The sequence below is a fragment of the Sus scrofa genome, chromosome 13 (assembly GCF_054392235.1).
Source record: "Sus scrofa isolate SSC_HxYL_T2T_F1_AM1 chromosome 13, Sscrofa_HxYL_maternal_Yorkshire_Landrace_v2.0, whole genome shotgun sequence".
Taxonomy (NCBI): Eukaryota; Metazoa; Chordata; class Mammalia; order Artiodactyla; family Suidae; genus Sus; species Sus scrofa.
The window spans coordinates 151,014,041-151,037,328 of record NC_139395.1 but is presented as its reverse complement, the minus strand read 5'-3'; the positions used below and the strand labels follow the sequence as shown (position 1 = coordinate 151,037,328).

Sequence of the window (23,288 nt, the reverse complement as noted above, 5' to 3'; positions counted from 1 at the left end):
AGTGTGACAGGTGATACCTGTCTTAGGTGCTGGCCTCAGGTGTGGCTCTCAGGGGCCTGTTCACCCTGCGCTCACAGGAGAGACAGGCCATGGCCATCCCTTCCTTGGGTGGTGTCACTTAGAATGTGTTACCCCAGGGCTTTCCTTCACCACTTGGGCGCTAATTGCCAAGGGGACAGAAGTGGTGTGGGAAGTGGCTGTGGATGGTGTCTGCTAGAGTGTGTGATAACATGTTGCAACTGAAGCACAGCTTGCGGGGCAAAATGGCAGCCTGCTGGAGCCCACTTCCTGGGGCACAGCCGCACAGGGATAGTCTTCACTCTACACAGTCTGCACAGACTAGCAACTCTACCGCCTCCTGTGTGGCCTTCCCTGGCCAGACAGCCCTGGGTGTCCGAGAAGCCGGCCGTTGCCACTGCAGCAACAGTGGTCATTGCCCCGGGAGATGAGTGGGAAAGATTTGGGACATGAGTGCTTCTCTCCTCCCTCCGTGCTGTTTGCCTTCTGCTCAATACACTTGTGCTGGGTTTATCTGATCGGGAACACAGTGTTTCCATGTTGGGGCGGGCGGGGAGAGGGAGAAAGAACAGTGCCAAGTAAAAAGAAGGAACAGCGAAGAACAGGGAACACAGCTATGTTGTGACACCGAGTAACCGGTGGTCATCCCGATGGGCATCAGCCCTCTGGAATGAGAGGGCAGGTGCTGACCTGGAGATGCTGCTTGTCCCTGGAGAACAGGTCCAACGGGAATGGCTGTGCCTTCTTTGGCCATGATGAAAGACAGAGCCGCTGCGGGAGTATTAAGAAAAAACGACGACAACAACAGAAACCTAATAAAGCCCCTTCCTGGCCAATATCCCCTCCATTCTAATTGCACTGCATCTAAATGGCAACTCTGACAGTCTCTTGGAACATTTTCTTCAACTTCTGGAGGGGCTGCATTGAAAGTATGGCTTAGGAGGCTCTGTGGGAGTTGAAGAAATGAGCAGCAGTGGGCTGGGGTGCTCCCAGGAGCCCAGCTTGATGGGCTAGAGCCAGTCTTTAGCAAAAGTGCTGGTTGAATGGGTTCATCCTGGGCTGACCTGGTAGCTTATGCTTATGTTCTTAGGCTCACAGTGTGTGTGGGAAATGCTTGCACCCATATTGTTCTTTAACATCTTTATTCCCTTTCTCTTTGAAAATGAGGCTGTGTGGAATGTTTGACGTTTGATCACTAGAAGGAAGGGAACAGGACCAGCTTGCTTCTCCAGGCCCAAGAACTCGATATTGAACTATAGTATTAGCCCCATCAGAGTATTCTAGTCCACACTGGTCCACACAGTCACAGGGATGTTCTTCCTTACACACGGATGCTCTTCCCAAAGCCCATCTTTGTCTAAGTCTCCTGCATGATGGGAGCCATGTGTGCATCCCTCCCAGCTGGGTCAGACAGAACCACCTCTGGCATTCTTTTTTTTTTTAGGGACACACCCATGGCTGTGGCATATGGAGGTTCCCAGCCTAGGGGTCAAATCATTGCTGTAGCTGCTGGCCTATACCACAGCCATAGGAACACTGGATCCAAGTGGCGTCTGCCACCTACACCACTGTTCATGGCAACGCTGGGTCCTTAACCCACTGAGTGAGGCCAGGGATTGAACCTGCATCCTCATGGATACTAGTCAGATTCGTTTCCCCTGAGCCACGACCGGAACTCCAACCTCTGGCCTTCTTACTTGGAGACACACTCCCTTGGCAGCTGGGAACCAAGGAAGAAGGTGAAAGGCTGTCACTCAGTAAGAGGCCACTCGAAGGCCCCCTCCTCATCATGTGCTCGTGGCAGGTCAGCACTGCACTGGGGGCCCTGTCCTACTATGAAGGGCTTCGTCTCTCTGTGAGAGATGTCACAATTCCCTAGGGAACAATCCAGAGCCCCAGAAACTCTTCAGTAGGAGACAGATGCTCATGTATCTTCCTCAGCCCAGCCACCTGCTAAATATTTGACCATAGCGAGTTATTTAACCTCTTGGAATCGGGGTTTTCCATTCTGTAGACTAGGGAAAGTGAGTCCCATCCTATAGACCTTGCTGGGCTGTTAAGAGACCCAAGGGAGATGATGGAGTTGCAAGTATTTTGTGAGCTAAAAAGTACTGGCACACCTGAGTGATGGAGCGTGTTATTCATGAAGGAAGGGGGAGGCTAAGGGTCAGTGCACTTCTCTCCCGGAGAGAGGAGGAACGCTTTGCATTCTTGTGTTAGCTGCACGCTGGAGTCTTGTCCATTTAAGGTAATAATAAAATAATACTACCAGAGCCTGCGAGGTAGCTTTTGGGCAGTGTGTCTGCTCACTCCCAATACTGCCCTTTAAGAAGGAAGCATGATGTGGTGGGGGTGCTGGGGCCCAGGCAGGCTGGTGCAGATTATGGCTCTTCTCGCTTTCTCTCTCTCCTTCCCAGCTTCTGCCCAAGGACGTGCCCCCTCCTCAGTCTAAATTCTGTCAGAATCTGCAGTCTTTGTCATTTTGGAAGCCTAAGTCCCCAGGAAGAGCTGACCCTGAGGAGGCCTGTTCCTGCCAGCTGCCCCATGGAGTCCAGGAAGCCTGGGATGCCCAGATTTCTGTTAGGACAGTGAAAAGGCATTGAGGGCATGGCCTGGGCTAAAACAAGAGCAGTAATGAATGTGCATGTGGCGGCTAGGTAATTTTTATGCTTGGAGTCCAAAATTGTTTCAGACCTGGGTTTCACTTCTATGAGCAAGACTTCCAGTCACCTTGGGACACAGCCTCCACATATGGGTGGCCAGTGCCCTGTAAAATGGGCTCCCTGTCATCCTTCTATGGGCCTTACTCAGTGCCAGGGACTGAGGCCCTTGTAGTCCACTCCTCTTCCTGACTTCAAAATGAAACCATGTGGTGTGCACAGACCCACTTGCCTGTCCACTCATTCAGTCAGTAAATATTCAAGTGCTTGCAAAGTTCAAGGTACTTCAGGGGATGCAACAATGATCACAGAGCAGCTCCCGTCTTCATGGAGTCCATGGTCAGTAAGGGAGCAGAGTCCTGTACAGGAGAGAGGAAAGTGCAATGCAGAGGGTGGGGGAACCAAGGACGGCTGTCTGGTTCTGTAGCTTTTGAGCTACATGTTGGAAAAACCAGGAGGACTTGGCCATGATGAAGTGGGTGAGTAGTAGGGTAGACATGCTATAGGCAGGAAGAGCAGGAGCAAAGGTACAGGGTTAGGAAAGCATGCACCGTTAGGGTGCATGGAGCTGAGAATCTGGTGGCAGGAAGAGGGGCTGGAGGGGAAGGGGAGCGAGCACTTGAGCACGTGTTAAAGTGCTGGACCACAAATGGAAGGTTCTTCCTTTCCCTGGGGCCTCACAGGAGCTCAAAGAGGCAAAGGTTGTTCTCTCCCTTTGCAAAGGAGGACGTTGGGGCTTAGCAAGTTGAAATGAGTTGATCAAGGCTGGACTGTTAAGTGGTAGTAGGATTTGGGTCCTTGACCGTGGGACTCAAGAACCCATACGGTCTCCACTGTAACAGAGGATCCACGAAAAGAGATGGGATCTGTGGCCTTTTTCTGGCCATGTGAGTCCAGCGGCCTTGGGAAGGGGGTGCCTATGGTCCTTGTGGAATAAGGCAATGAGGCTCTAACTCTTCTGGGCTGGCTGAACTCCTGGCTTCTCACCCCTGCCCTGTTAGGGGGGCTGGGAGACCAGGGAAGCCAGGATAGCGGGAGATCCTGGAATGACATTCAAGATGTGGCCTCAACTGTGGGTTTTCACCCCCAGGACCACCTGTCCCCTGCCTTCTTTGTGAAAGTGCTCCCTGGTTGCCCTCCCCTGCTTCTCTGACCTCCCCTTGGGCCCATGCAGGCTCGGTCTGCACAAGGCGGCAGTGTTCTGCACTTGTTCCTTTGTTGCCGTGAAACGGGCTCCCGGCACCGTCAGCCTCTGTGTGGGAGGACTGGTGGCTGTCTTCACAGGCAGGCATTTGCTTAGAGCAGGCTGCGTGCGAGCCCAGCGTCAAGTAATTCCGGCCTCCTTGAGTCGGCGGTGGTGGGACAAGGCTCTGCTGAGGGGACTGGCTGTGAAGGATGAGTTCAGGGTGGGATGACGGACCGCTTCTGGGACCAGTGGTATCTTTGGTATCTCCGCTTGCTTCGGCTGCTGGATCGAGGTATTCCTGGGGGAGTGAGGGAGAATATGAGTGTGTATATGAGTGTGTATGAGTGTGTGTGTGAGAGAGAGAGAGAGAGACAGAGGGACATGCACACACGGACATGGAGAGAGAGAAAAAGAGACACACAAATACGGCAGAGGAGGGAGCAGAGAGCAAGGAGAGAGGAGAGGGAATGAAATAGGCCAATAACCAACCCATGGAAAGTCAAAAAAGACTGTTTTTCTGGGGACATTCGTGACCCAGCTGGGACTCGGGAGAGCACTGGGCCATTTGGGGAGCATCTGTAGCTCAGGTCTCATTTCCTGTTGGGCTGATCATCAAGCTTAGCACTGGAGTCAAAGACGAGTTAAGCCCTGTCTTGCAGGGCTCTAGATGGAACAGTGAGCAGTGCGGCAAGGAGAATGGTCCCTGAGCCAGTAGCTGGGGGCACACAGACACAGGCTCACATCTTAGCCCTTCCACCACCAGCTCTGTGACCCTAGGCTGATTTATGTGACCTTTCCGAGCTCACTTCCCCATCTGTAAAATGGGCCTGGTGAGAGCTGTCTGCTGGGGTTGTTGTGGAATTCTTATATACTTCCTACCTGTAGAACCCACAACAGAATGTCTGGTGCATAGTAGGTGCTCTGTAAGTGTTCATTTCCTTCTTACGGTGCCCCTCAGCATGTGGCGCTCAAGTGCCCCTCTGGAGGGCAGCTGCCTTTGTGGGTCATCTGTAGGTAGAGCCAGTTCAGAATTTGCCATCTGGAAAGGAAAGGGAAAGTCTGTTTTATTCCTCAGGTAATCTGACCTTAATACATTTTACCATCAAATATTCATGTGATTTAAATCTTCTGATACTGTGGTGCAAATCCAGACATTCCATTGTAAGGAAAAGCTACTCTTAACTTGGTTGAGTAATTGATTTTATTTGATTTAATTATTTTTTTACAATGTTGAATGTTATTTTTAAAAGCTCCGGCTCCTTTAAGAGGCTTTGGCAAGAACGAGATCAAACCCCTGATGGAAAAGGTGGCCCCAGGGAAGTGCTGCCCCACAGCCCAAGATGTGCTCATCTTCACAGGCAGCAGGCTTAGGTGTGCCAGGTGGTCAGTACCAGGTGGAAGCAGAGAGCTGCACATAGCAGGTGAACCAGGGCTGTTATCAGGAGAAATCAAAGATGGAGGAAGCCAATCCAGTACCCTGGGAAAGCAGTCTTTCACTAGCAGTGAGAAGCAGACCAGTGGGAGCCCAGACTTGAGATGAGATGAGAGTGTTAGGAAGAGAGCCAGAGCTTGTTACTGGTGGAGATCAAAGACCCGGGGAAGCAGGAGGAGACCACAGGTGTGAATCCCCCTTATCTGTGTGACCTTAGGCAAGTTACTAACCTCTCTGTGCCTCCTGCATTGTAAAACAGAATGATAATGACAGCAATAGCACCAACTCAGAGGGTTGCTGTAGGGTTAAATGAAAAACTGCAAGTGGAATAACTTTTCCCAGTGCTCTGCGTGAAGAAAGTGCCCCTTAAATGCTGGTTTTCATTACCAAGACAGTTAATTCTCACTGTCTTATAGACATCTTAGGAAAGACAGGAACAGTGGTAGATAATAACCAAGAGTTGAGAAAACTCCAGCTAAGTGTTGTTAGAGGCTTAGAGCTAATTTATACTTACATAAATTAAAACAAGATTCAACTAACAGATGATGCTAATTATAAAAGAACTAGATGTTAATTCTAAGCTATATTAATAATACTTTGGTTTTATTTTGAAGAAAATGCTTGAATCCATGAGTTTCAAACTTAAGTTCGAGTTTTTGCTTCTTTACTTTCTAAACGCCGTTGAATAAATGATTTACCCTCACATTGCTCTCAGTTTGTTAATCTAAAAAATGGGAATGTTAATAAAAACCAATACTTACAGAATTTGGGGGAAATTTATTGTGTTAGTGCATGTAAAAGGGCCAGGCCTTCTTAGAAATGTCCAGTTAACGAATTTATAGCTTGATGGATTAACCTGTTGTCTTGGATAGCAAACACAGGTTGCCAGAATTGTCTGTTTTTCCGTGCATGTTTTGTCAACATGTGTAGCTCTAATTGGAAAGTTTATGGTCTTTCCTAAACAGTGCCTCTAAGATTTTTCTTTAATGTGAGGCTTTAGCAGCTTCTGTGTCCGGCACCTTATCTCCAGGTTTTGAGGGTTGGGTGTTGATGATGTTACCCAGTTTCAGTTAATGGGTTTGGCAGTATTACACATGCTGCATGTCCACATCCATGTTCAAGCAGAATTTTTGCAGATAGCAACTTCCCTCTGGCAATGAACGTCAGCTCCTTTCTGTAGACAACGATGAGCTTTAACATGGCATGCCAGGCTGAGCTAGCTCTGGGAGATGCTCAATAAATATTTGTTCAATGAATGGATGAATGATGAACCTGTCCTTCCGGGCAGTGAGCGAAATTCTCTTGGTTCTCTCTTTAGTGTAACAGAGTTTAGCTCCCTTCATCTCTTTTAGGATTTTATGTCATTTCACCCTTATCACTGTCATGCCTCATGTCATCTTAAAAGTAACAGGCCTCGAGAAAGTGAGGAGGGAATAAGCAGTGAGAACGGGAAATGATGAGTTTAGCCCAGGAAATTGAAATAACCAACAAGCTGTGTGCCCGCCTGAGTCATTCTCTTGGCTGTGACTGGGGGATAAATAGATGTGTGATTTGACACCCCTAGGAAAAAGGGGAGCATTGGAACACACCATGGAGCGGAAGTAAACTTTACGAAGCAGTGGCAGTGTGTGCTCGGCAACTGCATATGAATCTTTTCTCTCCCCCATCTCTATTCATTAAGGATAGGGATTTAAGAAAATAGAAGGGTTTGTATTCTAGGGCTTACCTAACTGTATGTGAGGATTTATGAGGTAATGAACTGCCAGGTTGCTCAGACACGATTATTTTGATGATTTCTTTCATTAATAGCGGATGCTGTTTTTAACGGTGTTTGTTCTTGGGCGTTTGTCAACTTTGCCGATTGTGTTTTTTGCTTTCAGACGGTGACTAAGGAGATGGTTCCTACCGTGGGGACTGTCCATCGAAAGAAAGGTGCTTGTGCAGAAATGAAACATGAATGTGTATCTAAGAGAAGAGAGATAACATTGCATTTTGTTGAGTTTTGGTGTATCCATGGCAAGTGAGGTGGGGGTTTACATTTCTTGTTTCCATCTAATTGTTTTTGGTAGTGAAAGGGGAAGAGCGAAAAGGCTGACATTCTTTATTCATAGAGCATCAGGCCATGTTTCCTAGGGTGTGGGGACAACTAAGCACTGGTAGAACATGAAATGATTACAGGCAATTTACAGGTGTCCCTGGAGGTTTTCTTGCTGGTCACTGTCTGGAGGACAGCTTGTTTATTCAGTGTCTGCTTCTGCTGTGCTGTCCACTCCCTTTCCCCACCCGTCCAGCACAGACCCTCCTTAGCCCCACCCATCCCTTAGATCTCCCCTCATTCCCACCTCGAGGCTCCCTTTTTACCTTTCCACCAGCCCTACCTGGGACTCACACTCTGCCCTGCCTTCATCTCTGGCCCCAGATGTCTGCCTCCTCCAGCCCCGTGGTCCTTCTGTCCACTCTCTCTGTTCCTCAAGGTGCAGCCATGTACCACCTATAACCCCATTCCCTAGCACTCCTCTATGATTTTCTAACCCATTGCCAAGGTGCCAAGGCATCATCCCTTCTCAGTGCTGTGCCCAACTTAGCCCCATAGATCTTGGGTCTTCTGCCCTGGGCCTGCCCGTCCCTGGTTCTAACTTCAAACACTTTTCCTCTTCAGAGCCACTGTCTTTTTTGCTCTTACTCCTGCCCTTTTATGTCATCTTGCCATTACCCCTAATCTACTAGTTTCTTTTACAAATTTAAGTAAAAGATGGAGTCAATTTAAAATGATATCAAGGGTTGGAGTTCCCGTCATGGCGCAGTGGTTAACGAATCCGACTAGGAACCATGAGGTTGCGGGTTCGATCCCTGCCCTTGCTCAGTGGGTTAAGGATCCGGCATTGTCGTGAGCTGTGGTGTAGGTTGCAGACGCGGCTCGGATCCCGAGTTGCTGTGGCTCTGGCGTAGGCTGGTGGCTACAGCTCCAATTCGACCCCTAGCCTGGGAACCTCCATATGCCGCAGGAGCGGCCCAAGAAATAGCAACAACAACAACAACAACAACAAAAGACAAAAAAAAAAAAATGATATCAAGGAAATAACTGTAGGAGGTATGTGGATATGGTGAAATGGTGACAGGAGTACAAAAATGACTGATGTGTGGAAAACTTAAGTGATCTGTTGAATTTATGTCATAGGCTGCTCATTTCTCCTTGGTGCTTCATCTGCATTCCTGTAGCTACCACAAAGTGCTTTGGATTCTGGGCCAGAAAACCAACTGGTTCTCATTCCTGGATATATACTAGAACCATCTGGGAGCTCTTGGAAAGCACGATGTCCATTTCCTCCCTTTCCACCTCCTTGCCCCCCGTCCCCAGCCAACTAAATTCAAGTCCCTGGAAAGGGGGCTGGATATGGGCATGTTTTAGGAGCTCTGCAGGTGATTCGAATGACAGCCGTGGTTGAGAACTGTCATTGTCATGCTTCCATATGGATGCCAGAGAGTAAAGGCAAAAAATGACTCTTCAGCAAAATAACAAAATAAATGAGAAAACCAGTCACTCTATGAGAGTAGTAAACATAGGAATGTACTAAGGAACAAAATTTAAAGGAACCCAATCCTTTGGATGTAAATTCACGCAAGTTTCTTCAGGAGCACACTGACATCTCTATTCTATCACTGCCTACCTAAATCTTGACTTTCCTTCATATTCCCAGGGAAAAAATTTACCTGTGCCTCAGGATGTTGTCTTTTTCTAGCTCACCTTGGGTTTATGGCTCTCTGTTCTGGCTGCCTAGGGCTCTGGAGATTGGGATGGTGGTTTGTCACTGCTGATGTCAAAAACCTTTTCTTACTTGTTTTGTGTAAGTCCAGAAAGTGTTCTAACTCTGCCCATATTCATCTAGAATTGGAGAAAGAAAAATCCCTTTCTCCCTTCTGGATGGTTGGGTAGTGAGGACAATAGCTTTGCTCACACCTTCATGGTTTTGGGCTCTTCTTTGGGCAGGAATCTACTTGACTTTCTTACTAAAGCTCACCTCTCCCTGTGTGGCCATTCTCTGTTGCCACAGCCTTCAAGTCTCCCAAATATTCTGTGCAAGCATTGACTCTGTTCAGGTGCAGTGCAGCACAAGAAGCAGCTGGCCCTCATGGCTGTGGCCCTTGTGGCACCCTGATTTTTGGTCTAACCCTTCCTGTGCCTGCAGCCCACTTCCTGGCCCCTGGATTCCCATTACTGGCAGATGCCCTGACTTTGACCTGCTTGCTGCTCAAGTGTCTGCCCAGCTCTGTCCATTGTCTGGGTCACGAGTTGGGGGTCTCTGCTTTGTCCATTCCTGACCTGCCAGGGACAGGAATGGCAGGATACCCACCTTGTTTTGGCTGGTCCTGTTCTTATTACCTGTTGCATGTATGTGCCCAGCATGATGGGTAACTTCTTTGTGTCAGCCTTTGTGACTTGTCCCTCCCTTTCTATGGTTGGTAGGGAAAAAGGAAATCACAGCATGTATATGAAAACACATAGGCTGTTCTCCTATGCTGGGAAGTTTCTAATTAGAGGAGGTTAGGTTGTAATCAGTTTCTTATTTGAGAAGAATATTCATACAATACATAAAGGAGTTACTTTAACTTGGTTTTTAAATTACAAATGGATATCTCATATTCCAGTTGGCTTTTGGCACAAGGCCACTTTCCTAAATGCACTAGGCCTCTTGTTTGAGAAATAATTTGAACACAGGTACCCCTTGAAACACCATCACAGGACAGTTCCCCATTGCTCCATACCAGAACCTCCCCAGAAACCTTCATGTTTTCCTGTGCTTCCACTTGAAGTGCCCGAACCTTCCCCTTCTTACAGTTAATTCACATCCTTCCTCTTCCAAGACATATAACCTTCATGTCCCCTAATGAATCATGCCTGATTCTGTTCAGAGACATGTGGGCACTTGAGGTGCAAGGCTGGTGTTGTGTGATTCAGGATGTGCTTCTGTGGGTGGTAATAGGACACATCTCCTAGGATGGTTGTGAGCCTTCAAGAAGTTAATATGTGTAGCCAGTGCCTGGTACGAGTAAGTGTTCTGTCCTCCAGATTTCTGTTGCTTTTAGGAGCTTACCTTCTCTTCCACTGAGAGTAGAGCTTCCCTGAGGGCAGGTCCTTGCCCTACCATCCCTTTGTATTCTCACCCAGATAGCCAGATACATCAAGGTTGTTTTCTACTAGGAAACCCAATAAATAAGGTGAATAGAGTATCTGAACTCTCCAGGGAATTCAGAAAGGTGCTGATTATCCTGGAATTGTTAAAGGAAGGAAAAGAGGACTGTAATGAGTTGATGGTTCCACTGTCTTATCCCCCTTGGTCCTCACTATATCTTCCTGTGAGAAGTTACTTTAGTTCCCTTTTTACAGATAGGAAATAGGCTTGCAGAGGTTAAAGACTTCACTAAAGCCCTGAGCTGTTAAGAATCATATGTAGTGGAATATTACTCAGCCATAACAAAGAATGGAATATGGATGGCCCTAGTGATTATCATACTAAGTGAAAGTTAGGCAATGAAAGACAAGCAGCATATGATATCACTTATATGTAGAATATTTTTAAAAGGATGCAAATGAACTTATTTGCAGAACAGAAACAGACTCACAGACTGAAAAACTATGGTTACCAAAGGGAACAGGTTGGGGGTGGGGAGGGATGGACTGGGGGTTTGGCATTGGCATATGCACACCGAGGTATATGAAGTGATTGGCCAGCAGGGACCTGCTAGGTAGCACAGAGAACTCTACCCAATATTCTGTGATAATCTATATGGGAAAAGAATCTGAAAGAGGATGGATATGTTTGTATGTAAAACCGAATCACTTTGTTGTACAACAGAAATGACCACAACATTGTAAATCAACTGTACTTCAATAAAAATTTTAAAAATGGAAAAAAAGGAAGAATCAAACCCCAGAACCCCTGACTGTCTCCTGGGGTGAGTTCTTTCCTCTACCTGCTCTTGAACAGGTGGGGGATCCCCATCTTTCTCTCTCTGGCACACGTGTTAAGCCAGGGTGTCTGCCCACCTTCCCTGTCAGCAGAGAGTAGAATATATCACCGGGGTGTCGTGTCTGTGATGTGAGATCACTAGACAAGGTCTATCTAGGCCAAGTCCTGGGGGAAGGACACTGATAGCTGTGCTGTGAGGTCCTGGTGTGGTGTTTCTATCCAGGCGGGTGGAGGTAACTGTGATGTGAGAACAGTAAAGCTGTACTTCCCTGTGCTTGGCATGGTCTCCCAGCCCCTGTTCTTCTGTTGCAGCATTTTCAGTGATTGCAGAGTCAACAGGCAGTGGGGCACCTGTTGTCCCTGGATGGTCAGAAAGCCAGCTGTGGATTCCCAATGTAGGTGATGGGTTTGCTCTTTACCTGGATGGAGGTGACTTGTTACCAAAGAAATTGTCAAAGCAATCAACAGATTTTTATTATTAATGGCAGTAGTATTAGTGTCTACTAAGGGCCCTAGCTATAGCAGGGCATGTTTAGGAACAGGAAGTAGGACTCTTGCCCTCAGGGAACTTACAGTTCAGACTCCTGAAAGATTAAAAACCAGAGGTAACCTCTCTGAGTTTCTGTTGGCTCTTCTATCAGATGATGGATTACTTATAAGAAGGATCCCTTCTAGGTGCAATGTTCCATGGTTCTGTGTGGACAATACCTATGATACCTACAGGTTCAACCTATTAGGTTGAATTGCTAAATGAGTGCTATGAAGTCACAAGAGGGAGAAATATTTGGGTGTGAGGGAAAGAGGACATATTCACTCCTTAAATAAGTGTCTTCTCAGGATCTGCTATGCGCTGTGTCCTATTCATGGCTCTAGGAAGGCAGTGCTGAAGAAGACAGTGTTCTTGTCTTCATGAAGCTTTAGGATTTAGCGAGGGAAATAGACAGTAACAGACAACACAGTAAATAATACAGTGGCAGGTAGATTAAAAAGGGGAGAATGGACTTAAGCTTTAATAGTCCTTAATGATGAGGATGCAAGTTGGAGAACTTCTGTTCTGTGGGGTAAGAGTTAAGTTTGGAGAGATAGGTTGGGGCCACCTTGTGAAGATTTTTGCTTGCAGACCAGGTTAAAGACAAATAATGGCACAGCAGTAGCATTTACCTTTTTTGAAATGCACTGAACAGTTTCCATGTTCCTGGTGGTAGACCAAATGCTGGGAATACAAAAAAGCATAACATGGTATATAACACAGCGGCATGACAAAATGCCCACTTCCTTCATGTGATTGGAGTGTGCCTGTGTTTCTAGAGAGTTAGGGTAGGAGATGAATGATTTTGTGTCATCTGGCCCAAAGTGATAGTGAAATTGATATTAGTTCAGGGGACAGTATAGGGGGAAATGTGACTAGAGTAGATTGATCTTAGAAAGTGTGGACTTGGGCAAACTCCATCCAGGGGATGAGAAGAGGATTCCTAAGGGTAGGGAGAGAGCTAGGATATAATTCATTTATGGAAGTAGAGGAAAACGGACAGTTAGTGGTCCCAGTCTGCAGGGAGATGGGGGCAATGTGAGGAGTTTGGTGACAGAAGGCATTGGTGACTACTTAGAGCATTGTTTCAGCAGCCTCCCTGAGGAAAACCAGATTGCGGTGGGAGGAGGTGGTGAAGATGAGGCAGCATCAAGCACATATTGTTTGTTTGAGAAATATGTCAGAAAATGCAAGGTAAAAATAGAATGGTGGTTGGTGGGACATTGGGGTCAAGTGATGGTTTTGATTAAAGAAAAGGGGGGCTTGAATGTGTTTGAATTGGGGGGAAGGGCCAATGACAGAGAGAAGTTTGAAAATGATGAACAGAAATGGAGTTATTAATCCATTCAAGAAATAGTCATTGAACACCAGCAGTCTTCCAGGCACCGTGTTATGTGCTGGGGATACAGCATGAATAAGGCATGAAGTCTTCATGAAGTTTACATGTTGATGAGTGATGCAGACCATACATGAGTGAAGCAACAGTTTAGAATTTAGAAGAGCTTTTGATAAGTGCTGTAAAGCGCAGCAGTGACCTGGAGGAGGTAGGAACGGGTTGACTGAAGCATGCAGATAGAAGTGGAAGACTGGAGGAGGGAGAATGCTTCCTCTGCTGGAAGGAAGGAAGAAGGGGGTGCTTACAGAGCTATTTTTAAATAGGAAAAGGGAAAAATGAGGAAATGCCGTTGAGATGGCCTTGGTATTCTTAGCAAAAGAGTAGGCAATGTCATGGGCTGAGACTAGAGAGGTGGGGAGTTCAAGACTTAGGCTGGGTTCTTAACTGCTTCATTCAAGCCTCCAACAGTGCTCTGTGTAGGGGGTGTTATTCACACTGTATAGGTGAGATAGCTGAGGGGATTCAACTAGAAGGTAAAAGGGCAAGGAATGGGTCTATCACCTGGATACTCAGCCATTGAATAACTCTGAGAGGATTGCTAATAAGCCTGTCAGCGCCATTAAGAGATCAGCCCCAGCTCCCTCCCATTATGTGAAACTCTATACTGGGCCCTGCAGGAGACTCTTGGAGAAGAGATGACACTTAAGCAAGGAATGTGTTAAAAACAAGCCATCTTAGTACTTGCTACTAAGTGCACTGTCCTTGTATTTGGATTTTTAAAGATTTGGGGAGAGCAAGGGAAAAGGGCATTCAGGGTGAGAGAAGATGCAGTGCAAACACTCCACTGATTCAGAGGAAAGGTGTAATCAGAGAAGGCTGGCGCTTTATCAGATAAAAAGTGAATTCACTGGTTCAAGAGATGGCATTGGGTCAAAAAAGATTAGTGGTGAGTAAGAAGAGGTTTTTATTTCTCATTCTCTTTGCCTCCATAATTTTACCCCAGCAAAAGAAAAAAGAGACAGAGTTGGAAGAGATCTCTTATTTAAGAGATGAGGAAACTGAGCCCAAAGAGATGATTTCACTCCCTAGAGTCATACGGTTAGTTGTTGGCTGAGCCTACTTTTTTTTTTTTCTTTACCTTTTTTAGGGCCACTCCCATGGCATGTGGAGGTTCCCAGGCTAGGGGTCTAATCGAAGCTGTAGCCACCAGCCTACTCCAGAGCCACAGCAATGTGGGATCCGAGCCGCAACTGCAGCCTACGCCACAGATCATGGCAACGCCAGATTCTTAACCCACTGAGCAAGGCCAGGAATCGAGCCTACAACCTCATGGTTCCTAGTCCGATTCATTAACCACTGCGCCACGACGGGAACTCCTGAGCCTACTTTTGAAGCAAGGATGCAAAAACTCCTCGCAAGGCCTCTTTTCATTATATTCCTCGTGTTTTCAACTCTTTCTGTCCCTTTTAACAAGCTAAGCGGCACTGATAGAGTCATTGTATGTGGAAGAATGGGCAGACCTGAAAATTCAGGGGTTTGAGGATTGTCTAGTTTGGATTTGGCTTTTTAAGCTTCTAGGAAAAATTTCTAAGAAGCCCCCAAAGCAGGATTGTATTTCTTTTTTTATCCTCCCTTGTTATTATCATGAAAAAATAATTTTCTACTCAGAGTTGGAAGTGGCACCTCCTGGCTCTCCCGGTTTACTGCAGAACCATGCTCCAAAGAACCCAGCCCAGAGCAAAAGCAGAGGACTGTCTTCCTTATAAACCCAGGCTAGAAGGAAGAACTGGCATGGGGCTTTTCATCTACATTTATGCCAAATGAAATCTCTTAGATGGGATAATGAGCTCCATATTTTATAGGCTATTTTAAGCCTGTCTCAAAATAAAGTACAGGGCTAGGGGTGGAGGAAGGACGTAAGTCTTGGAGACAAAATGCCATGGCTTACTCATCAGTGTTTTCATTTTAATGATTCCAACCCCAGAACAAGTCCCTCAGTGACACTGTAATGGAAACCACATTTTTTTTTCCTTGCTGGAAGTTTCAGGATGAATATAGCCAAATGCTTCAAGGCACAATTAAGGTTACAAACTCCTATCCCCAATAATACACAGACCTTTCACCCCGGGGAGCTCAGCTACAGACAATGTGGTTGGATCGTAGTTGAAATTATAGAGACATTTCTTCTGCCAGTCTCTGGCTCACCACAGCTTCTTTTCTGGGCCTTCCCCTCTCCCCATCCCACCTCCCTCTCCTTCCTCTTAACCGCTGCCTCATCCCTGGGAAGAAGTAAACCAATGCATAAATACGTAAGAACCCCAGTTTCGACCATTTCCCTGCCACATGGAGAGAATCTCAGACCAATGCTGCTGTGTCTGCAGGAGGCTGAACAGGGCTGGCAGAAGCAGGACACATGTGGCAGCCTAGTTAGCCTGCCAGTAGGTGTGGGAGGAGGTGGGGAATTTTCTGCACATTACAGGCTGGAAAATCCATCTCATAGGAAGGTCTTGAAGACCTAAGAGAATAAGGTGGCCCTTTCTCCTGTGTTTGGACATGATGGGTTGAAAGCTCTCTCAGTTTGCATCTCCTTTGCCTTGACAAGCTTTCTGAAACTACACAGATCAAAGTTAAGAAGCCTGGCACAGCCAGCTGGATGATGTTGGCTTATTTTTTCCCCTCCTCACCGTATCTTGAACACCTGGAATATATAAGATAGTGGGAACCCTTAGTGCATGTATATTAACTTTTTCTCTGGCCAGTTTCGGCCCCATCTTATCCATGTAGGGAAGGCTCTGGTTAGCACAAGGAACAAAGGAACAACTAGGACATTTGCCCCCTGACTGCCTTGGGCCCATACTCTGCCCTGATAGTGGTGATTCTGGGATTGACTATAATGAGACTCAACAAGGAACTCTGCTTGTCTCCTTGAAGGTCAGATCACAGCTCATTTCTCTTCTCACTACCCCATCACCAAAGGGCAAATAGCCATGTTCATAATATCACTTTTGGAAGATGTATTAATGTAAGTACATTCTCCGTTTATCTGTCTAACAGATATCAAATACCTCTCTGAGCCTCAGCTTCCTCATTTGAAGAATTAGGGTAATATCTATCTGTGTTAGTACTAAGGGCCATTCATTAAGTACTTACAGCTCTACACCTTCCAGGCACATGGTAAGATTTGTACTTCCCTAATCCTTTGTCTGTGTGATTTGCTTTGGCCAATGAAATGTGAGCAGAATCAGGTGTTTCATTGCCATATGGAAGCTTTAAACGTAAACTACTATTTACTTTATTCTCCCACTGTTTCATTGATTGTAGGAGCTATGTTGGGTTTTAAAGCCATCAGCCTGGGACCCTGAATGACTATGAGCATAGCCCTCTGCTAAATCATTTCGAAGATGTAGTATGAGCAAGAAATAATCCTTTTTTTCTGTAAAGCTACTTAGATTTCGAGGTGGTTTGTATCTATAGTCTACCATGCCTGTACTGATTGATATGTACTACTTTATAAGGCTTTGTTTGGAATAACACAAAATTGAAATCTATATGTAGTCCATGTGATATAGTAAGCATTCAATAAATGGTGGATACTTTATTCCGACTATGAATATCATTTGGGATGCTTTTGACTGCAGGTGACTGAATCCAAACTCAGAATGGCTTAAACAATAAATAATTCTCCTCCTCTTCTTTTCTTACTTCTTTTTGTGCTTCTTACAAGTTGGGCCATTAAATCAGAGGCTCAATGTCATAATCAGATTCTCTCTTATTTACTCTGCTTGGGTTAATTAGATTTCTAACATCTACTGGGTGTTGCATTTCATCAGTTTTGCAAAATTCTCAGCCAATGTCGCTCTTCTTTCCCATCTTCCCTTTTGGGATACCAGTTGATTAAAATGGAAATTTCAGAGTTCCCGTCGTGGCTCAGTGCTTAATGAACCCGACTAGTTCAGGTTCAACTGAGGATACAGGTTCAATCCCTGGCCTTGTTCAGTGGGTCAGGCATCCGGTGTTGCCGTGAACTGTGGTGTAGGTCACAGATGCAGCTCGGATCCCATGTTGCTGTGGCCGTAGTGTAGGCCAGCGGCTGTAGCTCTGATTTGAACTCTAGCCTGGAAACCTCCATATGCTGCAGGTGCAGCCCTAAAAAGACAAAAGACAAAAAAATAAAAAATAAAATGGAAATTTCTTGGAGTTCCTGCTATGGTGCAGTGGCTCAAGAATCCAACTGCAGTGGCTCGGATAGTGGATTAAAGGACCTGGTGTTGCACAGCTACAGCAAAGGTCACAGCTGTGAATTGGATGCAGTTCCTGGCCTGGGGAACTTCCATATGCCATGGGGTGCAGCCTTTAAAAAAAAAAAAAGGAAATTCTTTGAATTTAAAACTATTTTGAAATTGATCAAAGTTGACATTTCTCACTCTATCTTCTATATTTCTTATAATTGTATATTTTTCAAGATTTTCTCTCCACGATGCATCTTAGTTTCCTCTGATTTCTCTTCCAGTTTATTAATTCTCTATTTAGCTCTTTCTAATCTGCAATTAATTTGTTCATTGACTTCTTAATTTCAGGTATTATATTTTTTAGTGCTAGAATCCCTATGTAATTCTTTTTCAAACCACTTAAAAAGTTTTAAGTTTAATAAAAAATCTTTTAAACTTGTCTTTTATTTCTTTGAACATAGTAAGTATATTTTATTTATAGTTTCTGTAAGATAATTCCAATATCTGAACTCTTTGTGGGTCTGTTTCTGTAGTCTGTTGTTTCTGATGGTTCTTGCTCATGGTGTCTTTTTCCTTGTGTTATATTTAATTGTTTCCCAGTCATTATTTTTAAAAAAGATTTTATGAGAATAATTTGAAGGTTAGAATGGTAACTTTCTTCTGCAGTGATCATTTTCGTTTGCCAAACTCCTAGGGATACTACCAGTCCCTTTCTACCTTAATCCAAGTTGAATGCTTGAGGTTCCTTGGACCCAGATTACAGGCATTTGTGTTTCAAGTTTTCATGAGAGCTGGCTTGTTTCTAGATTACCTTTACCTTGAGAATGAAGCCCTCCCTCTGGGAGGAAACCTAGCTTAGAATGGGGTATTATTAGAGTTCCTTGTTGGGCTGGCCCTGAACTTTTATCTCTGCTCCCCTGGCTGCCAAAAGCACAGCTTAGTTTTGCCACTGTTTCTAGAAGATTGTCAAATACTCTCAGGGCAAAAGCTGCTCTGTGTTTTGAACTAACTTCTTTGTGTTTTTACCTTCTTCTAGGTTTTTGCCTAGTAATAGCTCTTTAATGCTTTTAAGAAGATTCAGAAATAAACCCCACACACTTTCATGAGTGGGAGGGTTGGTCCTAATTACCTAGCCAGCTGTTACAAGAAATGAAGGTCCCAGGACCCTATTTCTCTGCATCCTTCCATTCCTCATAGTCCCAAGATGCCTGTCACAACTCCATATGTCTCATGGAGAACTGACAGCAACTCAAAGAGCCTGTTTTTCTTACATTTTATTCCTAAACAAGTCACCAGAAAGGGGATACAATTTCCATGATTGGTGTAACAGAATTAACATTTACCCTGTGAGGCATGGATCTGCACTACGTGGGGACCTACGTGCTCTGAATGATACAGAAAAATGTAAAGTCAAACCCTATTGGAAAGGATTCAGAAGTATCAAGGGAAAGTTCCTTGAAAACTTACTTTGTAACCTAAAAACTATAAAAATTCGAAATAGCCTGTGATCAAAATGTAATAATTTTATTTAATGAAAAATATTCAAAAATAAAATTCTGTAGTAGAAAGAATAGTCTCATTAGAAATTTATTCACACTAATCACACTACAAATTACTTTTATAAATGCATATTGCATTAAAAACTAATGCATCTAGTGGAGTCATATGGCTCCACTTGGTGAGCTGGGTCTGTACAAGTGTTTCTGGCAGAAATGGGATGTAGCTTGCAGGAGATGGATCATGTTAAGATTTAAGTATCCTCATAGACCTTCGGAACATGGGCCGGAAGGCTGTCCTTGCTCTAATATATTTGCCTTTGTTACCTAGGAGCAGGATTGGAGGGCACAGGAGTAAGGTATGAGGGTACCAAAGACAGCCTTTCCTACAGGGTGTTGGCCCTGTGCCTTTGAGAAACCAGATGGACTCCACATCCTCTCTTTGGGACAACAGGCTCCATAAGAAGGGACATTTACCCTCCCTGTCCCGACTGGCCCCTCCATAGTTTCCACTAGAGAGAAGGTCCAGTTTCACAAACAGTGCCTCCCACAGATTCTGGATTGATCTCCCCTCCCTCTCTTTTCCATGTCCCATGTCTATGGCTTGACCTCATCTCAGAAGTTCCCCTCATCAGGCCATTACTTGCCAGGAGTTGCTAATTCTTGGAAGTTCCTCAAAGAAGGTATGCTAAGCAGGTTAAAAGTGTCCATGGGGCAATACTTTTGGTCATGGGCTGATGAGTGCCACCGGGTTTTGGGCTTGTGGCTTCAGAGGAGGTGAAAGTGAATTGAAAGTAGCTTCTATCCCTTTTTATCAACTTCATGTTATTTTATCTTCAAACTCTAGCAGTTAAAGCTGTTGATTTGCATGACCAGTCTCCATTAAAAACCAAATTAAAACCCAAAGCTTAATACAGTTTAGAAATACCAACCCCAGTGGCTGGGCTTGGTTTGCTGGTGGATTGCCCTTTTAGGCAGTATGCTAAATGGTTCAGCATGAACCATAAATGGTTCAGCTTTACCACTCATGACTGCTTAATATTGGGTATGTCACTTGGCTTTTCTAGGCCTTGATTTCCTCATTTGTAAGATGCTGATAATATCAATATTTACCTCTTAGAGTTACTATATCGATGAAGTGATGCTGTATCTGTTAAAAGTTCAATTGAGGAGATTCCATCGTGGTTCAGCAGAAATGAATCTGACTAATATCCATGAGGATGCAGGTTTGATCCCTGGCCTCGCTCAGCAGGTTAAACATCCAGTGTTGCTGTGAGCTGTGGTATAGGTCGCAGATGAGGCTTGGATCTGACTTTGCTGCAGCCTAGGCTAGTGGCTACAGCTGCAATTTGACCCCTAGCCTGGGAACCTCCAACCTCACAGGTGTGGCCCTAAAAAAAAAAAAAACAAAACAAAAAAACTTCAATTGATGTTAGCTTTCTTAGCCCATATCGCCTAAAATTTAACTTTTGGATGAGAGGAGAATGGTGGAATGATCAAGAGGGGAAGTGGGGCCTAACAGCTTAGGTAGGTGGGTTTTGAAGGCATGAGGGAGATAGCATGTGCTGTGATTGCTAAGTTCTGGGGCTTTAGGGAGGGTGAGGGAAAGCTGGGAGGGCGAGGGAACCAGAGACTGGCCTCTACTTGCCTTGAAGCTTGGCCTGAGGCCTTGGGGGGAAACTTTAGCCTTAGGCTGCCTGTGCACCTTACTGTGACTGGGATGTGTTTCCTGCAGGCGAGGAGTCATCCATCAGTTGGTCCTTTTAAGACTCAGCCTCCTTGCCTTGAGGCTACCTGCCAGGCGGCCAAGCCAGGCTGCCTCTGAGGGGCCGTTCCTCTGCTGTCTCCTGTGGGCTCCACCTACCAGCTCCAGGTGCTTCCTGCCTAGCTGGAGCTCCTTCTCCATTAAGTAGATGAAGGGCTTGGATGACCCAGTCCAGAATAATGGACACAGTAATTGGCAGGCATTCAGAAGCTTCAGTATCGATAAATCTTCAGGCTCTGGCAGTATCTGCTGAAATCCAATCTTATCAACCACTTCTGGAAAAAAAGGACCTGTGGGCAGTGGTGAATGCCTGTGTGAGGAGGAGAGGAAGGGGTTGAGGCAGCGGGGTCTTTAGAGGTGTGGAAGGGATAGAGTCGGCCCTGGGCAGAAGCACTGACAGAAGGAGAAAGGCAGAGGAAGGGTTTCCCAGTCTTTACATAGGAAAGGTGGTTGTAGTCAGCTCTTCTCCTTCAGTATCATGCACAGAGGGTTGAGGGATGAGGCCTGAGACAGCAGATCGGGGGAGAGGAGGTATTTCCTGTGGCCACTGTGGGCCTTTGGACTTGTCCTGGCCATTTCTTCAGAGAGGCAAGCAGCCCAGTGGTCCCTTTGTATGGTGGGTTTGAACACAAGATAGGGCAAGATGGGTTTTGGAGAGACCAGGCACTGTCTTTCCTAGATATTCGTCTCCAGCCAACCCCATGGGCTGGCGTGTGAGACCTGAAGAGGGGCAGCCCTGAGGAGGGAACAGCCCTGAGGAGGGAACAGCCCTGAGGAGGGACTTCCTGAGGAGGAGGCATCCCTGAGGAGGGGCACTGTGCAGAAGTGGGAAGAACTGCTCTCAGCAGGGCTCTGTGTGATGCCTGGGGACAGATGATGCTGACCTCGTGAATAGTGTGGAGAAGGGGCTAAGCTTCCACAGGGACTAGATCCAGGGGCAGGGAGGACTCTAGGGAACTCAGGCCATTTGGCACTTGGCGTGTTGGGGGTTGGAGAGTCCTGGAGCCAGCACCCTGAGTCAGATGCTGGAGTCTTCACGGAGGTCACCTCAGGCATCCTCTAGCAGCAGTGGGCAGCCTGAGAAGAGGAGGAAGACACAGCAGGTGTGGCTGACAGGACCCCTGTGAGAACAGGGGCTCCTGGACATAATGCAATGAGACTTTTCAGGGGCTGAGATGGTACATGAGAAAGGAAATCAGGCCAAAGCCAGTGGACTTTGAATTGCCTTGGTCAATGGAGACATCTTGTCTGGCGAGGACTAAAAAACTCATGTTATGGAACAAACATCTTGGCACTGAGGAACTCCTTAAATTGACAAGTGTTTGTTGAATATCTGCACAGCGTGAACAGGGCAGGCAGTCTCTGTCTTTGTGGAAATTACAGTGAAGGGAAAGGCTTCTTTATTCGGAAGGTGCCATGGGAGCAAGAGAAGAGGGAGAGAAGAATTCCAGCTGTGGACTTGGCCTTGAAAGGCTTTGAAGGTTGAGTAGAAGCTGTACTTGTGGAGATGGAGGAGGGCAACAGAGGAAAGGTGAGGAGCGAAAGGTTGTGAGTTTGGGAGATAATTTTCATGTGGAGTCTGTGCATGTGTGTGTGTGCTCATTGTGAGTGTGTGTGGGGATTTGGAATGATGAGAGAGAAAGCTGGAAAGGCTGCCTGAGTGGGCTTTAGTTTCCACACTATGGAGATTTAGGATTTTCTTCAGTAGTTTATGGGCAGCTATTGGGAGATGTTGAGCAAGAAAAGTTATTTGATCAATCCTTTTCTGTCCCTGGCTGAGGTCACTCAGTAGCACTGGTGTTAGGCAGGGCTTCAGGCCGTGATTGCTTCAATATGTTCTTTTCCTGGCTTTCTCACAAGGGAGCAGTCGTCATTTTATTTTTACCGACATCTCTGTTTTGGGTGTGCATCAGATTAGCAGCTCTTTGCCTTCAGTTGGAAGAGAGCTTCTGTTCAAAGTACTTGTGGGTGGAGTCTTTCCGCCACTGTCTAAGCCCTCCTGCCCCTCCTGGGTGTTGACCTTGGCTGTAGAGGGTGTGTTCCTTGATTTAATGCTGTTTGCTTCCCCTACTTTCTCAGCTCCTTCCCGGTGCTCTTTGAATGACCCAGGTTCCCTCAGGGAGGCTGAGCAAGGAAGGGGAAGCCTCTGGCTTGAGTGTTGGCTAGGGGCAGCAACTACTAAAATGGACAGTCAGTCATCTTGGGAATGTAGATCTTTGCTTCAGTCAGATTTACTTCCATTTTATTATAAATACAAGCAGCTTCATAAATTTATACTGGTTTCCAGGAACAGATCCTGGTTCCAGGAACATTTCTCGGTATGGAAGTCAGGATTGTCAACAAAGATGGGGACGCATTTTTAAAGATAAGACTTATTTACCAGGATATGGTCTACAAAGAAGCAAATGTGGTGGCTTAAAACTTCTCTTCTGTATCCAAATGAAGGGTTTGGTGCAGATTTATCTTCCAGTGACAGTGATGTTTTAAAATATCCTTATGGTGGTGTTCCCTTCATAGCTCAGCAGTTAACAAACCCGACTAGGATCCATGAGGATGTGGGTTCAATCCCTGGCCTTGTTCAGTGGGTTAAGGCTCTGGCGTTGCCATGAGCTGTGGTGCAGGTTGCAGATGCAGCTCAGATCTGGTGTTGCTGTAGTTGTGGTGTAGG

General features: G+C 45.9%; 1 protein-coding gene across 34 annotated transcripts in view; it reads left to right on the top strand.

Annotated features, from left to right (window-relative positions):
* The window catches only part of KALRN (kalirin RhoGEF kinase), a 695,174-nt gene that overhangs the window by 68,551 nt on the left and 603,335 nt on the right, over nt 1–23,288 (top strand). For 6 of the 34 annotated variants that reach the window (XM_084990922.1, XM_084990921.1, XM_084990946.1 and 3 more), the window contains exon 1: nt 3,830–4,156. The exons of 27 other annotated variants lie outside the window; for them this stretch is intronic. In XM_084990922.1, the coding sequence (XP_084847048.1) occupies nt 4,090–4,156 (67 nt within the window). In that variant the 5' untranslated portion in view covers nt 3,830–4,089. Of the gene's footprint in view, nt 1–3,829; nt 4,157–23,288 lie in introns of those variants that run through there. One more of the 34 variants, XM_084990926.1, reaches the window with a different exon arrangement.